Source organism: Symphalangus syndactylus, chromosome 12 (assembly GCF_028878055.3).
Source record: "Symphalangus syndactylus isolate Jambi chromosome 12, NHGRI_mSymSyn1-v2.1_pri, whole genome shotgun sequence".
NCBI classification, from domain to species: Eukaryota; Metazoa; Chordata; class Mammalia; order Primates; family Hylobatidae; genus Symphalangus; species Symphalangus syndactylus.
The window spans coordinates 125,299,270-125,326,346 of NC_072441.2; the positions used below are offsets into that span (position 1 = coordinate 125,299,270).

Sequence of the window (27,077 nt, forward strand, 5' to 3'; positions counted from 1 at the left end):
CGTGACTGGGCTTATTTTCTCATACTCTGCCAACAAGCCTTCTAATTCAATCTGTCAGATAAGAAGTAGTATATACTGTTTTATTTTACATTTCTTGATTATTAGTGAGGTTGAACATCTTTCTCTGTTTATTGGCATTTATTATTTCTCCTGGAGATAGACTATTTTTACAAATGTCTCACCCTTCCATTATGAGTCTATAAACTACAAGATTCTGTTAATCTCGGTTCTGCCCTATTTCCAAAAATTACTTCAAGTTACCCCTAAATCAGACATTTAAGGCTATCGGTTAGCTTAACACCATAAAAATCTTTGCTGGTTATTCTTTCCATAGACACCACAGAGGAAGAAAAGGCAAAAACATGACAACTGCCTTATCCTAGTTTCCACAACTACATTTTGTAGGGTTAGGGAAACTTTGACATTTAAGAAAAATTTGCAATTCCACCCAGTGTTCCATATGTCCTCAACTTGTGGCCAGAATGCTTCAGTATCAAACAGAACAACATCTACTTGCCATCACCTCTATCTATACACCAACCAAGCTGCACTGCCAGTGCTCAAATTTATTTTATTACTACAAGGTTTTGACCATAAGATAACCATGTTTAATAATATATAGTCCTTTTCCATAAACAGATACACACTGAGAAATTCAGACCCAAATTTGTAATAGCATCTTCTATTTTTCCTCTTAGGCTCCTTTGACCTGTCAAGAATTACCCTGACTGTTTTTTTAGATTTGATTCTGCATTGTATGCAAAGGTCAACCCATCACCTAACTCTCCCCCTTTTCATCTTTGCCATACTCCAAGAATTCAAAGTCCAACAAACATTGGTAGTTTTGAAAGTAAAGCTGTAAAGTTAGTAATATTTTTGGTCTTGAAGTAAAAATGGTGTCAAATAACTAGAAGTTGTATTTCACACGCTTTGTAAAGAAAATAAAATTCCACTGACTCTAGAAGAAGGATACTCTATAGTGAGCCTGAAAACAATATAGTAATTCTATAGAGTTTTAAATCTAGGCCTTTAAAAACATTTTCAAAAACTGAATTCATTTTCAACTTGGTTAATAAAATCTAATTCATGCAACTGACAGATCAATATAGATGAAGAAAATAATTTTCCAACTCTAAATTAAAGGAATATGAGTTAGACAACTAAATTGATCCCATAAGAATTGAGGTTTGCCATGGTACAGCCACATTAAGGGAAATGTATTAATGTTTCCCTCTGAATAATTCCTCTATAATTTCAACCTGGTCATTTATTCACCACAGCCTACCATGTGCAGGTTATCATTCACTAATATCCTCAGCAACACTAACATTGCATCCCATTTATTTTTTGGTGGCATATTAATAAAATACTTGCCTCAAGTATATTTGATATAAAATTTGTATTTGCATTGCACTCTACAGTTTACAAATTTGTTTTCTACATATATAATTTCAATGAATTACAATCTTCCTTCACAACTTTAAAGCATAATACACTACTAATCTCCAAAAGCAAATTATGTCAAATAAACAAGATTTTAACAATAAAAGACTAATAGAAATAGAAAGAAATTAACCAACTGTTCCCTTCTTACCTTGCTCCAAAACAATTCCACATTAACATTGTTGGTTCGTTTTTCCAATTTAAGCTGTTAAAAAATGCATACTAAATTTCCCTATATCGTATTTCAATCAATTGCCTAAGCTGAGACTAGTGTCATAAATAAAGCATAGGATCATAAATTTCTCAAAAGACATAAAATCAAAGACACCCAACACCTAAACATAAAGATAAAAAACAGCAAAAAAAAAAATACCCACAAGAACCATGAAGTTATATGAAATGCCAGCTGATCAGTTGGTTAAACAGTCTATTCTGAACAGACTTAGTCTTTACTCTCTAAACTGATATTAAGATTACAACCATGTACCAGAGTCATCTTGGTCTAGTCTTTTCATTTTACGTTTTCTTATAAATTATGGTGCTATAGGAAAAAAGTCAATCGCCTTTCAGATGTTTGACTGCAAAAGCACTACTTAGAATAGCAATGAGCTGAGTTATTTAAATACAGGACTCTGCATGAAATGAGGGCTATCTGCAAAACAGCACATACTTAAACTACGGTATATATTACAATATTTCAAACAGTGCCTAGAAGAGCTCAAGCCTCCCATGATTCTATGATCACACAGTTGACAAGGAACTCTAGAATACAGAAAAATCTTTGCTAAACACCTAGAAAAGACAACACCAGAGTTTTAACTATTTGCGTACCAACAAGTGCTACATCCACATTTCATGCTACATCCACATTTCATCATATCCGGGCATTAAGAGGTCGCTTTGCTTGTGCTCACAAAAAGTATTTTTTAAAATAAAGTTAAATTGAATTGATTTTTTAAAGCACATAATTAAAATGGTATTTAAGACCAAATGTCACTGTGTGAAGATGGGTAAAAATAATTAACTGCTCAATTTCTTTGATGAAATAAATCCATCTCTTAAAGAAAAATATTCTGTTTTCTAGTTTCAGAACTTTTTGTATTAACCTGTGAATATAACGTAAATAGAAATTTGCAACTTAAGAATTTGTTCTTCTGTTCATTTTGCAATTGATATTTCCTTGTTCTCAAGTGATGCAAATAATTGAAAGTTTATCTGTTGGCCAGGTGCAGTGGCTCACTCTTGCAATCCCAGCACTTTGGGAGGCTGAGGTGGGCAGATCTCTTGAGCCCAGGAGTTCAAGATCAACCTGGACAACATGGCAAAACCACGTCTCTACAAAAAAATACAAAAATTAGCCAGGCGTGGTAGCATGTGGCTGTAGTACCAGCTACTCGAGAGGCTGAGGTGGGAGGATCACCTGAGACCGGAGAGGTCAAGGCTGCAGTGAGACATCATTGTGCCACTGCACTCCAGCCTGGGCAACACAGAGTGAGATTCTAAGAAAAAAAAAAAAAAAGTTTATCTGTCAACTTGGAAGGAGATATGAATTAGTCTGTTTTCATGCTGCTGATAAAAACATACCTGAGACTGGGGAGAAAAAGAGGTTTAATTGGACTTACAGTTCCACATGGCTGGGGAGGCCTCAAAATCATGGTGGGGGGCAAAAGGCACTTTTTACATGGTGACGGCAAGAGAAAAATGAAGAAGCAAAAGTGGATACCCCTGATAAGCCCATCAGATCTTGTAAGACTTATTCAGTATCACGAGAATAGCATGGGAAAGACCAGGCCCCATGATTCAATTACCTCCCCCTGGGTCCCTCCCACAACACATGGGAATTCTGGGAGATACAATTCAAATTGAGATTTGGGTGGGGACACAGCCACACCATATTAAGAAAACTGGCACTTTGCTCTTTCCTAACAGGTATAAGGTAATAAATTTTAAAACTCCAGATTTTATTTAAGCATAAAAATGATCAAACAAAAACCAAGTATGGTTGGTACAGCAAATTATTCAAAATACATGGTCTTCTGCCTCAGCAGAGGTTTATACCAATGAGTTTCCTCAAAAATCTCTCTCCCACACATGCATGCACAGGTATTTATAAACAAAGAAAAATGTTTCTATCTCTAATGACTAAAGTTATGCATTTAATGATATTATTTCTTAGGTGCTGAAATTTTAGGAACATAGGTACGTATAGGGCAAGGCCAGACCTGAGGAGCTCCAAAATATCTTTGCTCTATCTTGGTCAGTCCCACTATAGTGTCAAATCCCTCCTTTAAGTTAAGGTATCCTCTGCTGGGCCCATTTGGGTACCAAATATGTTAACTCTCCATTACTTCACTATTCAAGAGTTGATGTGTAATGTTTAGATGACGTGTGGCAAAAAATTATACTATGAATGAATGGTGCACACTTTATTGGTAAACAAGAATGGCTCAGAGTATCAGAGGACAACAGCATTGTGATTTAGGGTAGATGTAGCTGAAGTACTTCATCAGGCATTCCTGAAAACTCTAGATAATAAAGCCAGAGGGTAGTTGTTGGTCTAGAGAGAAACTTCCCCAATTTAAATTTCCATGGAAGACACTACAAACACAAAGGCAGGCTGGGTGGTTGTGTGTGTGGGGGGGTGTGGGTGTGTATATCATCAGTAACTATTAAAAAATTAATAAAATCTAATTTAGTTTTTCAAAGTCATAGTCCAATAATACAGTAATTGAACTGGATGATTTAATGTTACACTGATCAGCAGGAATGCTAAAGGAAGAAGCTAAAAGCTGAGTAATTTGGTATCCTGAGTTTACTAGGAAAAACACATTCGAAAGTACTTTAATTCTTTAAAAATTTAAGAAGATGACATATAATTAATCATTATTATTATTATTTTAAGACTTCAGCAAGAAACAGCATTAGTTTATGCTAAGTAATACAGCCTGAAGAGGTTCAATAAATCTTAGCTGAACTGAATCTCAGGGGACAAATTAACATAGTCACCCCCTAGTTTTGCAACACAAATAGGTATGAAAACAAAGACTATACAGTACTTGGAAGTATAGGAATCTAGTAGAACACTACTGAACAAAAGCATAGAATAATTCCATAGAATAAAACATATACAAGTGAAATGCTCCATGGACTATAAAAATTTGTATGTAGAAAAAGCACAAAGATTAAGATAGTGGTAAAAATTATTTAATCAGCTATTGTATAAATATTAGATATTTTAAACATTTAGTCTCTCCATATGTAAAACTTTTACATGAGTCAAATTTGGCAGGAGTGGAGGGGAGGGCAACGGGGAGAGAAATCAACTTTAAAATGTCTCTATCTAACTTTGTAATACAAAATTTTAATATCCCAAAATGTTAAGAATTTTAAAAACTGTAAAAAGAGATAAATTGTCCACGCATTTTAAAAAATTGAGGCGATATAGATAGGATTGTTTGGAATACAAGTCAGTAATATATGTATATACAATTTTGCTGTTTTTCAGGTTTTTAATGTGTCTAAGTTCTTGCTAATACCATCAAACTCCCTTTGCTATAGTTACTGATATTGAATGGTATATAATAACAGTAGCACAGAGAGATTAAACCCACACATATGCACATATACACACACAAACATATAAATTACACCATCACCACCAAAATAAGCTCTGGATTCACTTGATTAAAATATTTCTTATAACCTTTTACTTGTACTAAAAAGTAGTGTCCATATTAATACCTGTATATATATATATTATATATATATAACATATATATGTATATACATACACACACCCATAGTCAATCTTATACATAATAGGGTTAAAATTATGAAATTATAATATTCATTCCATGTTGAGATTTTGCCTCCTTGTAAATCTAAAAGTAGTATTTCAAAATACTTCCAAAGACTACCAATTCTTACCGAATTAAAGACCACTTTTCTATTCATTTACAATTTCCAATTTATTCATAATTCTGCTAATATTCACTTATATGAAGGGAGAAATACAAGAAGAGATAGCACTATGTTGTCAAGGTAGCACAGAAAGCTATAGAGCCATCCTGAAATACATCTGGAGTATATTGTTCTTTAAAAAGTTATAAAATGAGAGGTATATTAGAATAGCTTAAATATAGGTGAAATTCATACTTGCTTTTAAAAGGGTATGCAGTCCTAGAAAAGAGCACCAGCCTCCAATAAAATATGGCCAAATAGCTGATATTTAAAGAAATATAACATAAAACACAAAATATATCTGAAAAGCTAAACAAAAATCTTCTAAAATGTGTTGTGTAATGTCATGTGGAGAAAATAATTCAGGTATCTAAGTTAAGCAAGCCTAGGCCTGAAATTTTGCTTCTGGACATTCTGGCCATGAGCTGGGTTACTAAACCTCTCTAATCCTTAGCTTCCTCATCTGTAAGAGGGGAATTATTTTCTCTACAAGATTGTTAAAAGGACTAATTGGGACTAATAGAATCTTTCTGGCTTTTTACCTAAAAACTTTTTAGCTATCGAATATATTAGAATAGAAATAATACATTCATTAAGTCTGTGTTATATAATTTCACCTACTTTTGTGCCAGCGTATTTTTAAAACAAATGGAGAATAAAAAATATCTTCCTTCACTGGATTTCAAATCCAAATCAACAGACTTCCAGGATCTACATTTAAAATGATCCAGTGTTGTCTCCCTGTAATTTACTGTCCAGTTGGGACATTTTCTACATGTCCCTTTCAGGGATTCTTTCAGGCTTTTTGTGGAGAGGAAAGGAGTTGAAGTTAACATGTATATAGAAAAATGTACATATTTTAAGTGGGTTTTCACAAACTGAATAAATATGAAATCAACACCCAGATTTAAAAATCCATTAAGCCAGCATCCAGATCAATAAATAGAATATTACAAGCATTCAAACTGAGATAGTTTTGAGAGTGAAAGGTGGCGCTATTTTAACAGCCTAAATGAGATATAATTGACATATAATAACTGTGCATATTTAAATTGTACAGTTTGATGAGTTTTGACGTATATTGGTGAAACCACTGCTACAGTCAAGATGATGAACATATATATCCACCATCTTGGAAAGTTTCCTTGTGTCCCTTTTGTAATCCCTGCTGTTTATTCCTACTTCGTATCCCCGGGCAACCACTGATCTGGTTTCTGTCACTGTAGTTTGCATTTTCTAGAATTTTATTTGTTTATTTATTTTTGACATGGCGTCCCACTCTGTGGCCCAGGCTGGAGTGCCATGGCCTGATCACAGTTCACTATAGCCTCAACCTCCTGGGCTCAAGTGATCCTCCCATCTCAACCTCCTGAGTAACTGGGACCACAGGTGTAAACCACCACACCTAGTTAATTTTTTATTTTTGTAGAGATGAGGTCTTGCTATATTGCCCAGGCTGGTCTTGAACTCTTAGGCTCAAGCAGTCCTCCCATCCTGGCCTCCCAAAGTGCTGGGATTACAGGCATGAGCCACCATGTTATGTATACCAATAGTTTGGTCCTATTTAGTATTCCATTCTATAGATACACCATAATTTGTTTAGCCATTCTCCTGTTAATGGAAATTTGATTTCCAGTTTGGGGTTATTACAAATAAAGCGACTATGAACACTCACGTAAAAAAATAAAATGGCCTAGTGTTTACCATATGATGGAAAATGCTATAACACCTACAAAGAGTTGGTGGGGCACTTTTCATTTTCCCTTTTACTTAAATCAATATCACAGATTATTAAGAGTTTCACTAAATTTGTTATCAAATATATTAAAATTCCACCTAAAGAAAAACGGGACAACTGGAAGATAACATTTATCATGTCTAGGCACTCAGGTATATATTATGGCTAGGGGAAAACAGCAAAACAAACAACTATCACATACCAAAATCCGAATCTGGTTCCAATGCAACCCAGTCCCACCAACACCAATGAAAAGACTAGAAGTTTATCCCCAGGTAAAATCATTTGAGATCTCTGATGCAAAACTATGATGTTATTTAAAGATGGAAGGTGAAGCCAAAAAACATTCACAAGTTCTGTTTAAGTTATATCCTTAACTCATTTATGCCAGAGGTTGAAAATTTTTTTTGTGAAAATCAGACCTTGGCAATGACCTTGAGCAGTAGGATGTAAATAACTCCCACAAGCTTTGCATTCCAGTAATAGAACACTAGGCATAAATGGGTAAATTATTTTTTTTAAAAAAAGAATGAAGTTGTCAAAGGTTTTTGCCTATGCACACATACAGGCTAATACAGTGCTTCTTTTCCTCAACTGACAAGTATCATAAAAGAAAATTTTAAAGTACAATTGGCAAATAAAACAAGAAAACTCAGCTGGGCACAGTGGCTCACGCCTATAATCCCAGCACTTTGGAAGCCCAAGGCGGGCGGATCACCTGAGGTCGGGAGTTTGAGACCAGCCTGGTCAACATGGTGAAACCCCGTCTCTACGAAAAATACAAAAATGAGCCGGGCGTGGTGGCAGGCACCTGTAATCCCAGCTACTTGGAAGGCTGAGGCAGGAGAATTGCTTGAACCCGGGAGACGGAGGTTGCAGTGAGCTGAGATCATGCCATTGCGCTCAGCCTGGGCAACAGAGTGAGACTCTGTCTCAAAAAAAAAAAAAAAACAAAAACAAACAAACAAAAAAAACCAAGAAAACTCAAAAACTCAAAAGAAGTACATGGATGGAAGAAATGTGAAAATATCCAATGAATATATCAGATTATATATCTATTCACCAGTTCCCCTCTGAAGCTAACCAAAACATTACACAATATAATGTTTTGTATAACATTATACCCCCTTATCCATGGGGTATGTATTCTAAGACCCCTAGTAGATGCCTGAAACTGTAGACACTACAGAGCCCTATATATACTATGTTTTTTCCTATATAGGAACAGGTAATGGATACATCTTGACAAAGGCATGTATGGAGTGGGACAGGAGAGATTTTATCACAATAGGGCGTGCAATTTAAAACTTATGAATTGTTTACTTCTGGAATTTTCCACTTAATATTTTTGGACCACTGTTGACCTCAGGTGACTGAAACCCCTCAGAGAGCAAAACTATAGATCAGGGAGGACTGCTATACGTTTTTAAACCACAAACAGGGACCACTAACAAACACATACACACATATAAGAGCATACACACAAGCATTAAGAATCCTACAGTTCCTAAATATTGCATAACTCTTTATAAAGTCAGTAGGATAGACCATTAAATGTTTTTACTAACACACCATGCTTTTCTGTATTGGAAATTACCTCTACATGGAGGTTAGTAAATTTGGCCCAAAATATAATCAATCTCTGTTCCTAGTAACAAAACATGTCATAATAGAGTTTATCATTAGAACAAATGTTTTTTTCAGTAGAAAAAATAATCTCCTTATAATTTAAAAAACAGATAAAATGCAGTTGTAGTTCTTAATTCCCAACTAATACACACAGCTTACTTTTTTATTAAAATGTAAACAGTCAGAAATGTTTTATTACAATCAGGAAAGAAACTATTTCTAGATTATTTCTTTTAGCTATAGCTTTAACATCATAATTCAATTAATCTACTAAAACGTGTAACTGTTGTATCTGCAAAAAGCTTATCCTGCTCTAATGCACAAATAAGAAGTCTTAAAAAGTCTGCAGCGAGCTGGGCAAGGCAGTGTGCACCTGTAGTGCCAGCTACTTGGAAGGATGAGGCAGGGGGATCACTTGAGCCCAGGAGTTCAGGTCTAGCCTAGGCAACATAGTGAGACTCCATCTCTTAAAAAAAAAAAAAAAAAAAATTATTCTGCAAAAGAAAATTTTAGTTGCACAGGATAGTAATTTTCTCTAAATCTTCTAATAAATTTAGATCACCATATGATGCTTATTTTTCTTAACTTACATGGATTGAATAAAAAAACAAAGTCACTTTTAGTTCTAATCTATTATCCCAAAAGTACATCATTTTGGGATGTAAAGAGAATAAGATTATCTTTATTGAAATTATTATAATTTTACATTAAAATGTATTTTTATTAAGTATAGCTAAAAATAATTTCTAATCATAGTTTTTATTGTGTGTCTATTAGAGAAATACACAAAATAAGCATAATTCAAGTGTATTTAGTTTCACGGAAAAATCACAGTAACTTTAAACTGTGAAACACTGCCCTCTATAGTCCACTGAATTAAACAACAATTCAATTTATAATACTTAGAACAATACAATCTAGACAAGGAATTTTGGACTTTCTGCCTCGTTCCTGAAGCAAAATTTTCCCGCTCTATAAATCTTTTTTTTTTTTTTTTTTTTATCTAAATGGAGTCATGCTCTGTCGCCCAGGTTGGAGTGCAATGGCACAATCTCAGCTCACTGCAACCTCTGCCTCCTGGGTTCAAGCAATTCTCCTGCCTCAGTCTCCCAAGTAGCTGGGATTACAGTACCACCATTCCTGGCTAATTGTCGTATTTTTAGTAGAGACGGGGTTTCAGCATGTTGGTCAGGCTGGTCTCAAACTCCTGACCTCAGATGATCTGCCCACCTTGGCCTCCCAAACTGCTGGGATTACAGGCATGAGTCACCGCACCCGGCCTATAAATCCCTTTTTAAAAAAGTTTATACTAGAGAAATGCCTATTTCAAATATCCATTTGGCTGGGCACAGTGGCTCACACCTGTAACACCAGCACTTTGAGAGGCCAAGGGAGGAGGATCACTTGAGCCTAGGTGTTCAAGATCAGCCCAGGCAACATGCAAGACCCCATCTCTACCAAAGAAAAAGAAAAAGAAAATTAGCTGGTGTGATAGCACACACCTGCAGTCCCAGCTACTCGGGAGGCCAAGGTAGGAAGATCACTTGAGCCCAGGAGTTTGAGGCTGCAATGAGCTAGGATTGCACCACTGCACTCCAGCCTGGGCAACACAGCAAGACCTTGTCTCTAAAAACAAACAAAATATTCATCAATCTCATTTAAAGCCTCTTCTCTAAAGAAATCAATACTTGCATGCTTATTGCAGCACTATTCACAATGGCAAAGATGACAAGTCAATCTAAATGTCTATCATGGATGAATGGATAAATAAAATATGGTATATATACACAATGAAGTATTATACAAGCAGAAAATACAAGCAGTCTGATAGTACTGGAATCTAAAATAAAAGATGAAGAGGGATAAAAGGTGAGACTCAAGTGTGGATATAAACCAGATTATGGTGGACTTTGTATGTCATGCTAATTTAGCCTGTAAGTAAAGGGGAACCACTTTTAAATGGGGTAAACATGGTCAGACATACATTCAGATAAGTCACGTCAGAAGCAATGTGGAAAACAGAATTGAGAGGGACCATACTCAAAACAGGGAGAATACAGGAGGCATTGCAACAGCCTAGGCAAGAGATGATGATATATTAAGACAGAGGCAGTAGGGGTAGAAAGAAAGTGATAGATGCAGATTACTTAAAAGATAAAATTAGTGACACTTAGTAACTAATTAAATAGGTCACTAAGAAAAAGCAGTAAGAAAAGATTCAGGGATCACTGCTAGGTTTCTCACTTGAATGAACTCAGTATATGGCAGTACCATTAAATAAGGAAAGAAGGAGAAGAAGGCATCTGAAGGCAGGGTAAGGTGGTAGACAGTTGATGAGTTCTATTTTAGACCTGTTGAGTTTGAAGTGCCAATGCAACACTAAACAGAAATGCTCAATAAGTATTCCAGCACATGAAACTCAAAGCCAAAAAGGCAGAGTTCTTCAAGTCAAATGGAGCTTGTAGAAGTACTTGATTAGGCTCACATTATGTTTAACTTTAAAAAAAAATAGGAAGATGTCACTTAAAAAATGAGATTTCAGGCTGGGCACGGTGGCTCATGCCTGTAATCTAGCACTTTGGGAGGCTGAGGTGGGTGGATGACTTGAGGTCACGAGTTCGAGACCAGCCTAACCAACATGGTGAGGCCTCGTCTCTACTAAAAATACAAAAATTAACTGGGCATGGTGGCATGTGCCTGTAGTCCCAGCTATCCAGGAGGCTGAGGCAGGAGAATTGCTGGAACCCGGGAGGCGGAGTCTGCAGTGAGCCGAGATCGCACCACTGTACTCCAGCCTGGCAACAGAGTGAGACTGTCTCAAAAAAAAAAAAAAAAAAATCAAGATTTTATATCAGATCTGGCACTACTGAGCATTCACGGCAATAACTGGCTGGAGCTAAGTTCCAATTCCCCTCTTTAAATAGGGCATACACTTCACTGCAAACCACAGCCTTGTGATTCTCTCTATATAAATCAAAACCCACTTCGTTCATTTATGTTAATGGCCTGACCCATGAAGGCACTTGTTTTTGATTTTTTTTTTTTTTTTTTTTTTGTGACCCTGGTCTAAAAACCCTAATCTCTGATCAGGATCACAGAAAAGATCAGGGCTAAAAAATAAATTTAGAATCAATACAGGCTGTGGTTAAAACTGCAAGAATGATAGGGAGAAACACGGGTTTGAAAATCATCAACACAGGCTGAATCTTGGGGCAAAAAAATACTTAATCATGCAGACTTTGTGCTTTATAATATTTCTATTACCTTAAAAGTGGCCTTTACCATACTCAAATCTTAATTCAAAATTCACTTTCCCTGTGTATATTTTAATCTCTTCAGCAACACTGTTAGTCTTTAACCATAAATGCTAAGTTTCCTATTTATTCCCAGGTAGCTTTTTTCAGGAATTGCTAATGGCATCCTACATATCTATATGTTCTAAAAATGCTAATTAAATTAAATAAAGTATTCCCCTTATACTGAGCATAAGTTATGCCCTGGAACTTGAAGAAACAAAAGAAGAACCAGAAGAAGGTTGGAAATACACTCTAAGAGAGAAATGTAACGGATTCATGTTATTTACCCTGGAAAAGAGAATTAGAAGGAAATTAGAATAATCTAGGTACCCTCTACGACATAGTCCTGTGCTGAACTTTGTAGGTGGTAAATAGTAACACAAAGGCGAATCTGAAACGGTCCTTGCCTTGAAGAGCCTATGGGCTGGATGGAGTACTATCAAGTTCAACAGTCAGGTGAATTTCTTTCTGAGATGAGAGTTTTAATACATGAGAAATATATAACTTAAAGAATTATTCTCTAGCATAAGGCAGCTAGAGAACCTCAATTTAATACCTTATAGTCAACAAAAATTAGATCTGAATAACAAGAAAAAAGTCAAAGGTTCATTTTTGTCAAAAACAAACAAATCTGTCTGGTTATTTTTTAAATATAAATTATATAAGTTATGACTGCCTTCATAGGTAAGTATAAACAACAGGTATAAATTTATCTACTCTTTCAATAATTTTTATAGGTAAAAGATAACTAGATGATGTTACAAAAACCACAGATGAACAGCAGCCAATTTTGTAAAAGGCTAGATGGATACTGGACAGCTAGACAACCACTTATTTGGCTGCTGGAACTAAAGAGAGGAGAGTGTCAGTTCTCCCATCTATGCTACTTTTCTCCATGGACAACACACAAATAACAGTGGATGCTAGTCTAAACATTATCAGATCAGTGAGGTGAAGAGAAATGAAGTTAATAATAAGATCCCGAGTAAATATAAAAGTTTTAAAGAACTAAGAAGTTAAAAAAAAAAAAAAGCAAGAGAGAACCAAGGTATTAACAATACCACTGAAACACACAGAAAACACTAGAAATTCCCGAAAATAAAAACACATCTTACTTATGTTGAACTTTGCTCCCTCTGGTGGTCACTAAAGGTTTTACTAGATGCGAGTAGAAACGGAGGAAGAGGACAAGAGAAGTGGAATTGCAGAAACTAAGTTAACCTTCATCTATATATCAGACAAACGTTCAATTTTCAAAGAAAACCTTTTTTAAAAGAAGAATTTAGAGCTCAGTGTTATGGAGGTAGCTCTGAGGATTACAGAAACAGTCACAAGTGAAGATACTTCTAGGGAATGGGACTGAAAGTGTGTGAGTGTGTGGGGCAAGGTACTTGTTTTAAAAGTTTCATTTTATACTCTTCCACACTGTTTGAATTTTTGTTTCCATAAGCCTCTATTATTTTCATGAAAATATTATTTAGTGGACAATGTGGAGGAATACCTAAGTCTTTTTACAAGTTTACAATCAGTATATTTCGCTTCTCAGAGTAAAAGCCACAATCCTTTTTACAGCAGGCTATATACCATGTACCCAACTCTGCCTCATTTTCTATTTCTCCACCCCTTGTTCTCATATACATTCAGTCCTCGTTGCAGTTTCTAGAGCACGTCAGGCATGATTCTACTTTAGAGACTTGCACTGGCTGTTTCCTCTATACACAATGTTCTTCCCCCTGTATGGCTCATTCTTTCACTTAATTTCAATCTATGCTCAATGTCACCTTTTCAGTAAGCCTCTCCTGACCATCTTATTTTAAATTAAGAAAGTACCCCTACCTCCTGTGTGCCCTATCCTTCTTCCCTGCTTTCTCTCCATTTTAGTGCTAATTACTTTCTAAGACACAACATTTACCAATACATTATTAATATTTACTATAATATTTACCTTATTACTTATCTCTGTCTGACTGTAAGCTTCCTAAGAGCAGGGGTTGTTCTGCTGTGTTCAGTGCTAAATCCCAGCCCCTAGAACTACAACTTGCACACAGTAAGTATAAAACTAATGTGTGAAATAAATGACTGACTAGTATCAATAATACCTTAAGAACAAAATGCCTCATTTTATATTTGGTTCAATATAAAATGGTAATCTATTACAGATTAGGATACAATTATACACGCAAAATACATACTATTAATCTTTTAATCAGTGATATCTAGAGAGATCATTAATGTCATTAATGGGCTGCTTTTTTGTTTTTGCCTAATGTATATGACTAAGATACCAAATACACTCAAATGTAATCATTCTGCTATTAGTACTTGAAAGCTTTTGTATAATAGGACTCAAAAGAAATAGTACCCATGCACCTTGAACAAGAATCTTCTCCAAAGAGCTATGGAAAATATCAGATACTACCCGGGAATTATGAAAAAATACCTAATTCTTTAATTTGGAAAATGTCCTCTTCTAGAACTATTAATATTTATCAGGGACAAAAACACATCTTTTTGTCCAGAGTGGAAAATAACATTAAAATTACTACAAAACTTACAGTTTGGTGGTCCTGCTTTACATGTCAACATTATTTATTTACAAGCAAGGAAGCCACTTCGGAACAGGGTTACCTCATGGCTCAGGGCATTCACACTAAAGAAAATTATTACCCTTCCACGTGATCATTGAGTCAATTTAGTAGCAGCCAAGAAGCAAGGTGACTGGGGTGCGGTTATTTTTCCAATTTCACCAAAGTTTTTACAAAACTGCCTCATTATTTGTCAAAACTCATTGAATTACGCACTTAATGTTTGTACATTTCACTATACATAAATTTTGCCAAAAAACAAAGTAAGACTCCTATAGAGAACTTTATTGGTAAATTTTCTTTTCACAGTGGTATAGGTTAGAAATTCTGAAACTACTTTCTGTATATTCTAGACTTAAGCAAATGAGTAACTACGTTGAGGATACTGGGAGAAAGATTGTTCTGTTGGAGAAAGGAGTTACAAATATGAAAGAGGGAAGGCTATCATGTACCCTGTAGTGTTGGGTTGGAATTACAGGTATGAATATAAACTTATGGTTTTTAGTATATAAGTAGATAAATATATAAATAGTGATATAGGATATATATGTGTGAGAGTAATATAAGTATTAATACATGTATACACACGTCTGTGTCTACAATGAATATGTATTCAACATGTGTATCTATGTATGTATGTATACGTATACATACATATGTTATGTATGCATGTATATACAAAATGTGTGTATGGCTGGGCGCGGTGGCTCACACCTTTAATCCCAGCACTTTGGGAGGCTGAGGCGGGTGGATCACGAGGTCAGGAGTTCAAGACCAGCCTGGCCAACATGGTAAAATCCCGTCTCTACTAAAAATACAAAAACTAGCTGGGCATGGTGGTGGGCGCCTGTAATCCCAGCTACCAGCTACTCGGGAGGCTGAGGCAGAGAATTGCTTGAACCCGGGAGGCAGAGGTTGCAGCAAGCCGAGATCGCACCACTGCAGATCTGTCCAGCCTAAGCAACACAGCGAGACTCTGTCTCAAAAAGGAAAAAAAAAGTATATCTATAGATACATATATTTGAGGGTATGTAATTTTAGATCTGTCTTCTGAGAGGGCCTAGAAGCAGTGACACTCCAGTAGCAATGAACATACCCTAGCATCCAGACCTTGGTTTCTAAATACTATTCTCTACTAGAGAGTTAAAGAGAAGCAGCCAATTCCAGGGATAAGGCAGAGCAAACATCAGATAAGTCTGTGTAGTGGGCTGAATTGTGTCCCCCAAAAAGGTATGCCCAAATCTTAATCCCAAGTGCCTGTCAATGAGACCTTAATTGGAAATAGGATCTTTGCAGATGTAAGTTAAAATGAGGTCATACTGGATTAAGGTGGGCCCTAAATTCAATTACTAGTGTCTACCAGAAAAAGGAGAGGGAGATTTGGATATAGAAACATAGGGAAGAAAGCCATGTGAAGACAGAGGCTAAGAATGGAGCTAGGCTACCACAAGCCAAACAATGCCTGGGGCCACCATAAGCTGGAAGAGGCAAGAAATGATTCTTCCCTACAACCTTCACAGGGAGCATGGCTCTGCTAACACCTTCTTTCCAACACCTCCACAACTGTGAGAGAATAATTTTCTGTTGTTTTAAACCACAATGTACTCGTCTGTGGTACTTTACTACAGTAGCCCTAGGAAACTAATACTGCTTGAAACGTCTTGTGCCAAGAAGTAAGAAAATGCTCAATGATGGGGACATATCAAAAAGGACATAGAAGCCATCTTGAAAAAGCTCCAAATGGCCAAATAAATGCTTTTAATGAATTATACCCCACTGAATAAAAGAGAAATCCATGAGTTTATACCAATATAACTACAGGAACCATCTTGAAGGTACTCCCAGTAGCCAAAAAAATAATAATTTTAATGGATTATACCCCACTGAATAAAAATCCATGAGTCTAAACTGATATAAATACATGAATGTTGAGAGAGGCAATCTACTATGAGCCCTGGGTGTCCCTACACATTCTTGTTCAACAGACCAGGCCCTGACCATTCTTTACCTGGGCCATTTCTCAGGATTGTGTATGCAGAAAGCCATCTTCAGGGATGAGGTAACATATCTCCATCCCCTGACAACAATCAGGCTTGCTTCCACCTGCTAAAAAAGTGGTCAATCCCCATAGCTCAGTGCTCCTTCCCTATAGCACAATACACTGCATATGTAAGAATCCAGCTAGGCCCACCTGCATCATCCCTGTGGAATTTGAGGGACACAAAAAAATCAATGCAAACTAAATGAAGCTCATACAGTTTGCCATGCCATGAATAATAAAGTCCTTTGACTCTGACCCAAGAGTCTTATGCTTTCTGCCAGCATCTAAGAAACAGTAACAGGCTAACTTACTAGCTTCCAGGTAGAGTAAAATCTCAGACCTTTCACAGTTCTTGACAACGAATAAATAAATAAATGGGAGGAAAGTTCTCGACAATGAATAAATGGGCAGAAAGGGAAAGTCCATCCTTACAGTGGAATGCTAAAAAATGAAGACAAAATTATGGAGTTAAAAAAAAATTCACAAATATTAAAACTAGTGGGTGAAATCTGACTAGGAAAAGGATATTTACATAGTCCAAACTGTTTCCCCACAAAGTGCTCACTAATTAATTACAAAAGGAATTAACTTCCCATTAATTACAAAGGGAAAAATAGGAACTTCCTAGTAGAGAAGTCTGGCAGACACCACCTTACCTAAGTGATCAAAGTTAACATCCCAATATTGCGACAAACAGATATCATGTACCTCCTGGTATGATGCATTGAGGAAGACAAAATTGTGTGGTATTCTTCCTAAAAATGTATAATCTAAATCTAATTATAAAGAAACACCAGGCAAACTCAAAATAAAAGACATTCTACAAAACAACTGGTCTGTAATCTGCAAAAGTATCATGGGCAAGAAAGGGAAAAAAATGGCTGAGAAACTGCTCCATTAGAGGAGACTAAAGATACATGACAACTAAATACGATGCATGACCCTGCATTAGAAGATGGATCAGCATTTGAAGAATAACTATGAAGGGCATTATTAAGGACATTATCATTATAATGATAAATTTGAATATGGACTACACACTTGACAATACTAAATCAATGTTAAAATTGCTGATTTTGATCATTATAGTATACTTATACAGTAGCCCTCCTTTATCCACAGTTTCACTTTCCACCGTTTCAGTTACCCACTGCCAACCCAAAATATGAAATGGAAAATTCCAGAAATAAACCATTCCTAAGTTTTGAACTGTGCACCATTCTGGGCAGTGTGATGAAATTTCACACCATCTCACGCCCTCCACTCCAACCCACTCCATCCCACCTAGTACACAAATCATCCTTTTGTCTAGCCAGTATAGTCGCACTGTATATGCTACCTGCCCATTAGTCACTTAGTTCCCTTCAAGGTTATCCGATCGACTGTCAACTGTTGCAGTATCATATTTGTGTTCAAGTAACCATTATTTTACTTAATAATGGCCCCAAAGTACAAGAGTTGTGATACTGGCAATTCAGTGTGCCAAAGAGAAGCCATAAATTGCTTCCTTTAGGTGAAAAGGTAAAAGTTCTCAACTTAAGGAAAGAAAAAAATCGTATGCTGAGGTTACTAAGGTCTATAGTAAGAACAAATCTTCTATCCAAGAAATTGTGAAGGAAAAAAAAACTTGTGCTAGTTTTCCTGTTACACCATAAACTACAAAAGTTACAGCCATAATGTAACATAAGTACTCAGTATAGAAGACAAAAACATTTACTTTGTGGATTGAAGACATGCACAGAAATGTTTTCCAACTGACAGCAATCAGGTTAGTACTAGCCACAGTTTCAGGTACTCACTGGGGGTCTTGGAATGTTTCCCCTGATAAGGAGGGACCACTGCATAAGAAAAGGTTCTTTTTCTTAGGAAAAAAATTCCGAACCAGTGATAAAGGAACATGATGTCTCCAAGTTATCTCAAACAATTTGGAAAAAATGTATTTATGTGTGTGTGTGTGTGTGTGCGTGTGTGTGTTACATACATGTGCGTCTATGTGTAAAGAAAGAGAACGATAAAGCAAATATAACTAGTGGTGAATCTGGATAAAGGCCTTACAGAAGTTCCTTATATTATTCGAAACTTTAAAAACAAAACGAAAAAAACTTACCCTCCCCCCAAAACAAAGGCAAAATAATTGCCTTAATTATAGTAGACATTGAACAACATAGTGTTGAGATAAGATGAAACACATAACAGAAAGCATAGTCATTTTTAAAGATGAATTTTAAAGCATTGTTTTATACCTCAAGGTACCACAGAACTTTGACAAAAATAATGGCTGCCTTGAATTTTTTACATCTATACATACACTTAAGTTTACACCTTATAGATATATTTCCAATATCAGCTGTAGAACAGATAGCAGAGTGGTTAACAACAGGGCTCTGGACTCATATAAATATAGGTCTAAATCCAGTGCCATCTTTTGTTAGTTGGCTTTTTTTTTTTTGAGATGGGGTCTCACTCTGTCACCCAGACTGGAGTGCAGTGGTGCAATCACAGCTGACTGCAACCCTGAACTCTTGCGTTCAATGGATCCTCCCACCTCAGTATCCTAGGTAGCTGAGACTACAGGGCACACCACCGTGCCTGGCTAATTTGTTTAGTTTTTTTAAAATAGAGATGGGGTCTTGCTTTGTTGCCCAGGCGGCTCTCAAACTCCTGGCCTCAAGTGATCCTCCTGCCTCAGCCTCCCAAATTATAGGAATTGTAGGAGTGAGCCACCACACCTGGCTTTAGCTGGTTAATTTTAGGCAAGTTACTAAATCTCTCTGTGTCTGAATTTCCTTATTTTTAAAATGCAGATTATAGTAGTTTCTAACTGTGAAGCCTTTTTGTGAAGATACCAAAAGACAATACATGTAAAGAACTCAGCACATTCAGCCCAGGTGCAGTGGCTCATGCCAGCTACTCAGGAGGCTGAGGCAGAAGAATTGTTTGAACCTGGGAGGCGGAGGGTGCAGTAAGCTGAGATTGTGCCACTGCACTCCAGCCTGGGTGACAGAGAGAGACTGCATCTCAAAAAATAAAAAAAGAACTCAGCACATTCAGAACGAGTGTTGTTCTTATTTTATTTTTTAGAATATCAAAAGAAAATTATTATTTAACCTAAAAGATAATGAACTAAATGCCAAATCTCTTCTGAGATGGAGGTTGTGATCTGCCTCCTAACAGTTTAAAAGACAAAAAAAAAAAAAACTATGAGTCAAAGGGGACCAGCTCACTGTTTAAACTAAAAACTAAAATGTAAATAAAAAATAAAATTCCTCCTTACAACTGGATTCCAATGTTAAAATACTTTTAGAATAGTATGGTATATATTCTTTTAATGTTATTTAATGTATTAATTTTTTAAAGTTTATTATTTAATGCATTAAATAATTAATTAAAGAATATAAAAGTGCCTTTGGTTCTGCTTGGTGGTTTACTCAAGAATATGTTCAATAGGTTAGATTTAGACATTTTTTAAAAGCATCCTTAACATCTGTTTGGAATCTGCAAGTCTTTTTTTTTTTTTTTTTTTGAGATGAAGTCTTGCTCTGTCGCCCAGACTGGAGTGCAATGGCACAACCTCGGCTCACTGCAACCTCTGCCTCCCGGGTTCAAGCGATTCTCCTGCCTCAAGCTCCCGCGTAGCTGGGACTACAGGCACCTGCCACCATTGCTGGCTAATTTTTGCATTTTTTATTAGAGACGGGGTTTCACCATATTGGTCAGGCTGGTCTCGAACTCCTCACCTCAGGTGATCCACCCGCCTCAGCCTCCCAAACTGTTGGGATTACAGGCGTGAGCCACTGCATTTGGCTTGCAAGCATTTTAAGAGTAATAGTTAACAAAATTTTACTAAAGTACTGAAGGTAAGAAATCATAAATTCTGTCTTTTATCAGAATTTATAAACTAAAATGCCTTCATAGGCATTTTATGCCTATGAAGTATATGAAGTAATGCCTTCATATACTACACCAATAGTGTAGTATAAATCAACAGGGAAGGATGAGAACACAATGACTGGACCTGAAAAATACTCTGCCTAAAGTCACTCACATTCAAGTTTTGTTTCATTTTTAAACATTGGGCGACAGTTGTTCAGGCTGAGTTCAGCTCAGGGGGCACCTGTTTTGAGCACTGATTTTCAGATTTTAAGCCCTCAGAACCTTGAGATACATATTTGTATGCACATTTGGTGTCTTATAAAAGATAGTAAAATAGAAAATTTCTGAAAATGAAGACTCATGCACATCAGAAACATAAGGAAATTTCTTACGCCTGTAATCCCAGCACTTTAGGAGGCCGAAGCGGGTGGATCAGATGAGGTCAGGAGATCAAGATCAGCCTGGCCAACATGGCAAAACCCTATCTCTACTAAAAAAAAAAAAAAAAAAAAAAAAAAAAAGAAAAAAAAATTTAAAAATTAGCCAGGTGTAGTGGTGTGCACCCGTAGTTCCAGAGGCTGAAGTGGGAGAATCACTTGAACCTGGGAGGTGGAGGTTACATTGAGCCAAGATCCTACTACTGTGCTCTAGTCTGAGTGATAGAGGTGATAGAGTGAGACTCTGTCTCAAAAAAAAAAAAAAAAAAAAAAAAATTTTTCAATGACTTCTAAAAGGCAGTCATATCATTAAAGATATCCAAAGTTGGTTATCTCTCCCACTTTGTACTCTTAAGATACATTTTTAATATGTCATAATATATAATCTTTTAAAGTTCCTAACAAGTCTGAGATTTTTAAGATTCCATGATTAATGGAACAAATTCCTTCATACCAGTAACAACTATGTACCCATGAAATTATGTAATTATTACAAAAACATTGAAAATTGTTTAATTCATTAACTGCTAAAATGTTTGGCCTTTTTTTATTGAAAAAAATTCAATTTGCATTTTTTACGTGGTACAATGCAACCTCTATCTCACTGAAATACCTGTTAATCATTTCACAATATTCTTAAATAGTAACCTCACCTTTATTAAATTCTTTCTAGATGTTCTCCAATAAGTATATGAGAAAAACAGGGTATATTTAAGTGAACAATATCCAATGCTTCCAAAGTCCAAAGCAATCTCTTTTCCTGCTGGATTCCCTACATTTACATTATGATTGTTTTACACTATTAAAGATATATATTTTGATGTTTTATCTTCTCTATTACACTATAAACTACATAATGGCAGAAATCATGTCTTATTCATCTTTTATCCCTAATAAGCATTTTGCCCTTGCATAGAAGGTGATCATAAAAAAGAAATTCAAGAGTAACCTTCTTTTTTCCAGCATGATAATCTCAAGTTAAACTCTTTCCAATTCTTACGTAATTCAAATTTTTCTGCTTTCAAAAACTCTGCAACTCAGAGACGTTCTCAGCCTCAGTAGCTGGTTATATTACTATTTAAGTAATTATTATTAATTTTTTTTTATTTTTCCGAGATGGAGTCTCACACTGTCACCCAGGCTGGAGTGCAGTGGCCTGATTTTGGCTCACTGCAGCCTCAGCCTCCCAGGTTCAATCAATTCTCCTGCCTCAGCTTCCTGGGTAGCTGGGATTACAGGTGTGTACCACCACGTCCAGCTAATTTTTGTATTTTTAGTAGAGATGAGAGTTCACCATGTTGGCCAGGCCGGTCTTGAACTCTTACCTCAGGTGAACCACCTGGCTTGGCCTCCCAGAGTGCTGGGATTACAAGTATGAGCCACCACACCTGGCCAGCAATTATTTTATTAGATAAATATTACAATAACTTTAAAATATTTCAAGAAAGTAAAACTTTAAGCATGTTACTTAAAACTAAGCTTAGTTTTAGACATTTATTTCAGAGAAAGATCATAAGTTTTTGGAAAGTATTATTTATAATCATTAAGTCTTACCTGAGGATTCCAACCTGGATCTAGTTTTTTAACTACTGCGATATATTCCTGCATTGCTTGGCTGGGGCTTGAATCACCAAGTGCTTTCCATGCTTCCCTACAATATGGAATATCCAAAATGGCCTGTCATTATGCAAATAACACAAACAGCATTTTTCTTATTATTAAAAAAATCATATGCACATTTCAAGGGTCTCTGAATATAGATTATAATAAACTATGGATAGAGAAGTTCTGTCTTTTTGCATTTACATTGGTCTAGAGCTATACAGACCTTATTGCCCTACCTAAGCAGCCTTTTCAGACATTTTTTTTCCTAATCTCCCTTCCCATGAAATTTTAAAAACACAGATACAATGCACAAACCACTGTAATCTAAGATTTTATAACTTTCTCAAACCAAATTTCACCTCTATTGAGGATATATGATCTACAGACTAATAGAGATTATTCTCATAAATTAACTGTGCTTATGGCATTTTGGTCGTACAGAAACTAATCATCACATAAAAAAAAAATTATTCCCAAGGAAAATGCATCAAACTTCTTACTAAGATACAAGAAATCCACCTTCCCTTTCTGCTGTTATCTCATCTATAAGCTTCTAGTAACTGATCCTGGGGACTTAGTCTGGGACTTCAAAAGTAAGGGATGTTGAGGGCAGAAATAAGAATACTGGCCAGGCTTGGTGGCTCATGCCTGTAATCCCAGCACTTTGGGAGGCTGAGGCAGGTGGACCACCTGAGGTCAGGAGTTTGAGACCAGCCTGGCCAACATGGTGAAACCCCATCTCTACTAAAAATACAAAAATTAGCCAGGCGTGGTGGTGTGTGCCTGTAGTCCAGCTACTCCGGAGGCCGAGGCAGGAGAACTGCTTAAACCTGGGAGGCGGAGGTTGCAGTAAGCTGAGATGGCACCACCGCACTCCAGTCTGGGAAACAGAGCAAAATTCTGTCTCAAAAAAAAAACCAAAAAACCAAAAACAAAACAACTAAAGAATACTAATGAGTAAGTTAGGGACTTCCTACAATATAAATGGCAAAAGCAACATTTTAGTCCTGAGCTTCCTTTTGGGTCATCTTCCCCCACCCCCGCCCCCCCCACAGGCCAAGACAGGCCTTCTTCTTGGTTTTTCCCTGCCAGTTCTTTCTAAATTCCAACCAGGGTTTCTCGATTTCCCTGATTTGCTGTCAAACAGAACTCAATCCCACATTTTTTTTCACTACCTTCCTGCTTCTATGATGAATATAACATCTTTCTGAGGTTTTCTAAATTTATTTTCACTGAATTCCTTAAGAATTACTTATATGCATCATAACACTTCACCCCTAAATCAGCTTACACAAACTCAGGAAATTTATCATCAATTACTATTATATAATATAGAGGCTATACATTCAGATTTTCCTGATTGTCCCAATAATGTCCTTTATAGCTTTCTTCTCCCACACCAGGAACCAATCAAGATCCACACACAGCATTGAGTTTCATGTATCTTTAGCTTTTTTGTCTTCCACATTGTTGGTATTTTTTTTTTAAGAGTCCAACTGTTTTATAAAATATCCCTCAATTTGAATTTGTCTAATTGTTTGCTTACCTACATAGTGTTCTTGCCAAAAATGATTAATCATGATTAGAATTGGGTTAAATTATTTCAGCAGAGTAATATATAGGTGACATGCCCTTTTCAATGCATCACACTGGGGGCACATGATGTCAGTCTGTCCCATCATCAATAAGATTCATGGCTTGGTAACGGCAGTAACTGTCAGGTTTCTCCCTCATAATTAAAAAGTAAACAGTGGGTCAGCCTGTAACCTATGGTTTTGCTCCCCAATAGTTTTTCACCTAGCATTTTAACAACACTTTTCCTCAATAGTTTTTCTCCAATAGTTCCCCAATATTTTGTCATCTAATATTTAGTCATTCGTTGATGTTCTTGCCTAAACTATTATATTATGGTGGCTATAAAACCTGAACTTTTTAATTGCTAAAAACAATGGAGAAACAGGCAAAGCACTGAAAAAAAATAAAGGTATAAAATTTCATAAATTATAACAAAAAACTCACAGTAAACGTTAACATCACGTATTCTTTAGAACAGTAATAATATGTTGGTTGGTTATCATCAACCAAAAAACTTGTGCAAGAATATAATCAATGCACTGCTTCCTTCACTGAGACTGTCCTATACAAAAAAAAATCAGCTGAACTAAACAGCGTGGTTAGTGACATACGTGATTTACATGTGGGTTCAAGCTCTGTATCTCCTAACAGTTAGGTAACAAACGGTCGGCAGGCAGGAAATGTATCCAGGGGACCAGATTTTATGTGAGACTGCTCTAGAATGTAAAGTCAGAACTCATATTTTATCACTTCCTCTCTCTATAACCATATTTTATCTTTTTTCTTTTTTAACTCTACCTTCTAACCTTCTTTTAATTCCAGGGCTGATGCTCCAAAGCCTTCCCTTCTATAACTAAGATTCCCAGTTGTATACAATTTCTCTTTTTTCACTTAGACAAGGTAAGAGAAGATAAGGTCTCATAAATGACAAGGGGGAACTTCTGAATTATAAGTTAAAAAAGTTTGCAAAAGTATACTCTTTTTTTTATATACTCAGAGAAGAAGAGAAGTTAGTATCTGGTTTTGGCTTTTCACTGAATTTTTCCCTTCTTCCCAAGAGTACTATAAGCAGTTATTTACTGTGGCATGGGTGGGGCAAGGAACACAAGAGTAAGTAGCAAGAGACAGGGAGATAAAACCGGGACAAGGAAGATGGGTGAAAAATGGGGATTTATCCTGCTCTTCTGCCCTTCCCATCATTCTGGCCTTCTTCCAAAAATCCCTCCAGAGGGGAGAAGTGGTGATCCATTAGGGGCTGAATGACAGGAAAGGAAAATCTCAAGCAATAGCTCTCATGGTATTAAAATGTAAGGCATGTATGTCTGTTGTGAACCACTTATACTCCAACATGCTAGCATAAGAATCCTTCAGAAGACTTAGCTAAAAGTAGATTTCTTTAATCTCTCCCAATTGCCTGTCATTAGTACAATCTACAGCAGAGAGATTAATATAAAAATAATTCTTTAATCAGCTCACTGCTTTCTAATTCCTAAACACCTGAACCATTTCCAACAACCTCATTAAAGATCCCAAGAATTCCTTACCATTTTTGCTTTCCTTCAAAATCAAAGAAGCTTGGTTTAGGAGTATTACAATTTCCAACTTTGACCTAAATGAGAGAAGGAAAATCAAGAACTTATTTTTCAAAGAAATGTCTGGGAAACTTTTCCTTTTCAAATGTATTATGTATATTCAGTAACCATAGGTTGGAAAATATTTGCATCTATATGGAATAGCAAAATTTAACATTCTTTGCCAAAGCAAACAAAAAAACCCAAACAGAATCAAATATTACATACAGCCTACTTTGGCTTACTGCATTAAACAACTATTATCTAATACTGTAATACAGAAAAACTGTGATAAACGGTTGCATTTTGAAGTTAGTAGATTATATAGAAGACAAGTTATCAATATAGATTATATACTCTTTATTACCATGTATAAAGTAAAAGAATTTTTTAACATGCAATTAATAAGGTTTAGAATTCATAATTTATCAGAATTCATAACACTATTTTTTCATGCTGATTCTCATAACTCTATTAGCATTTTAACTCTCCAAAATTCCAGGGAAAAAAGTGTACTACTTTTAAAGTGCCCTATTATGAAATTCATCAATATAAATTTGGATGCCAAAAGCCATGCAAAAAATTTCAGGGGTTCTCAAAAATACAATTCTATTTTTCTACAATAGTCTTATCATCTTTTGTTTGAGGTCAATATTTAATTATAATCCTCAAATGACATTTGTAGTTAAATTGAACAGTGACATTTTCATTCAGAATAAGCATAAATGAAATTCACACAAGTGTAGAATTCACTATACAGGCCCTGATTCCCACTGCCAGAAGTCATCTTCCTTCCTTATGAACTCTTAAGAGCATTTACTCTATATATCTTTTATGGTACTTTTCACTTTTTCTACCATATGTTAGAAAGTTTTGTGTAAAGCCTCATCTTTCTATTAGAATAGAGCCTATAACTGTTCTTAACTCATCCACAGAACCTATCTACTTCTCAGGGATTTTCCCACTGTCTCCCATTACTCTAACTGATGCCTTCACCTAACCAGAATGATCTACTGACTGCCTTAGGTATTCCTAGTTCAGGGTTTTGCTTGTTACTCCACTCACCTGAAATGCCTTTTCTTCTTTCCTCAGCTTCTCAAGATGCTGCACGACCTTCCAGTTCTACTCAGATTTCAGATTCTAAGAACCCTTTCAGTCTACAATGATCTTATCTACCTCTGAATTCATAACAATTACCACCTCTATCATTTGCTTAGCGATTAATCGCATGGCCCTATGCTGTTATTAAAATGTATACCTACATAGAAGCAGCCCTGTTATGATGGAATAGAGAGAATAAAGGGTGAGAAAGAAGGAGCCACAT

General features: G+C 36.0%; 1 protein-coding gene across 6 annotated transcripts in view; it reads right to left on the minus strand.

Moving 5' to 3' along the window:
* ACBD6 (acyl-CoA binding domain containing 6) overlaps positions 1-27,077 on the minus strand; it is a 236,353-nt gene that overhangs the window by 202,840 nt on the left and 6,436 nt on the right. For all 6 annotated transcript variants that reach the window (XR_010117664.1, XR_010117663.1, XM_063627554.1 and 3 more), the window contains exons 2-3: positions 25,727-25,791; positions 22,557-22,653 (exon numbers count right to left, since the gene is read on the minus strand). Coding sequence is in view for 4 of the 6 variants with exons in the window: in XM_063627554.1 (XP_063483624.1) it covers positions 22,557-22,653; positions 25,727-25,791 (162 nt within the window). In the remaining 2 variants the exon portion in view is untranslated. The remainder of the gene's footprint in view (positions 1-22,556; positions 22,654-25,726; positions 25,792-27,077) is intronic.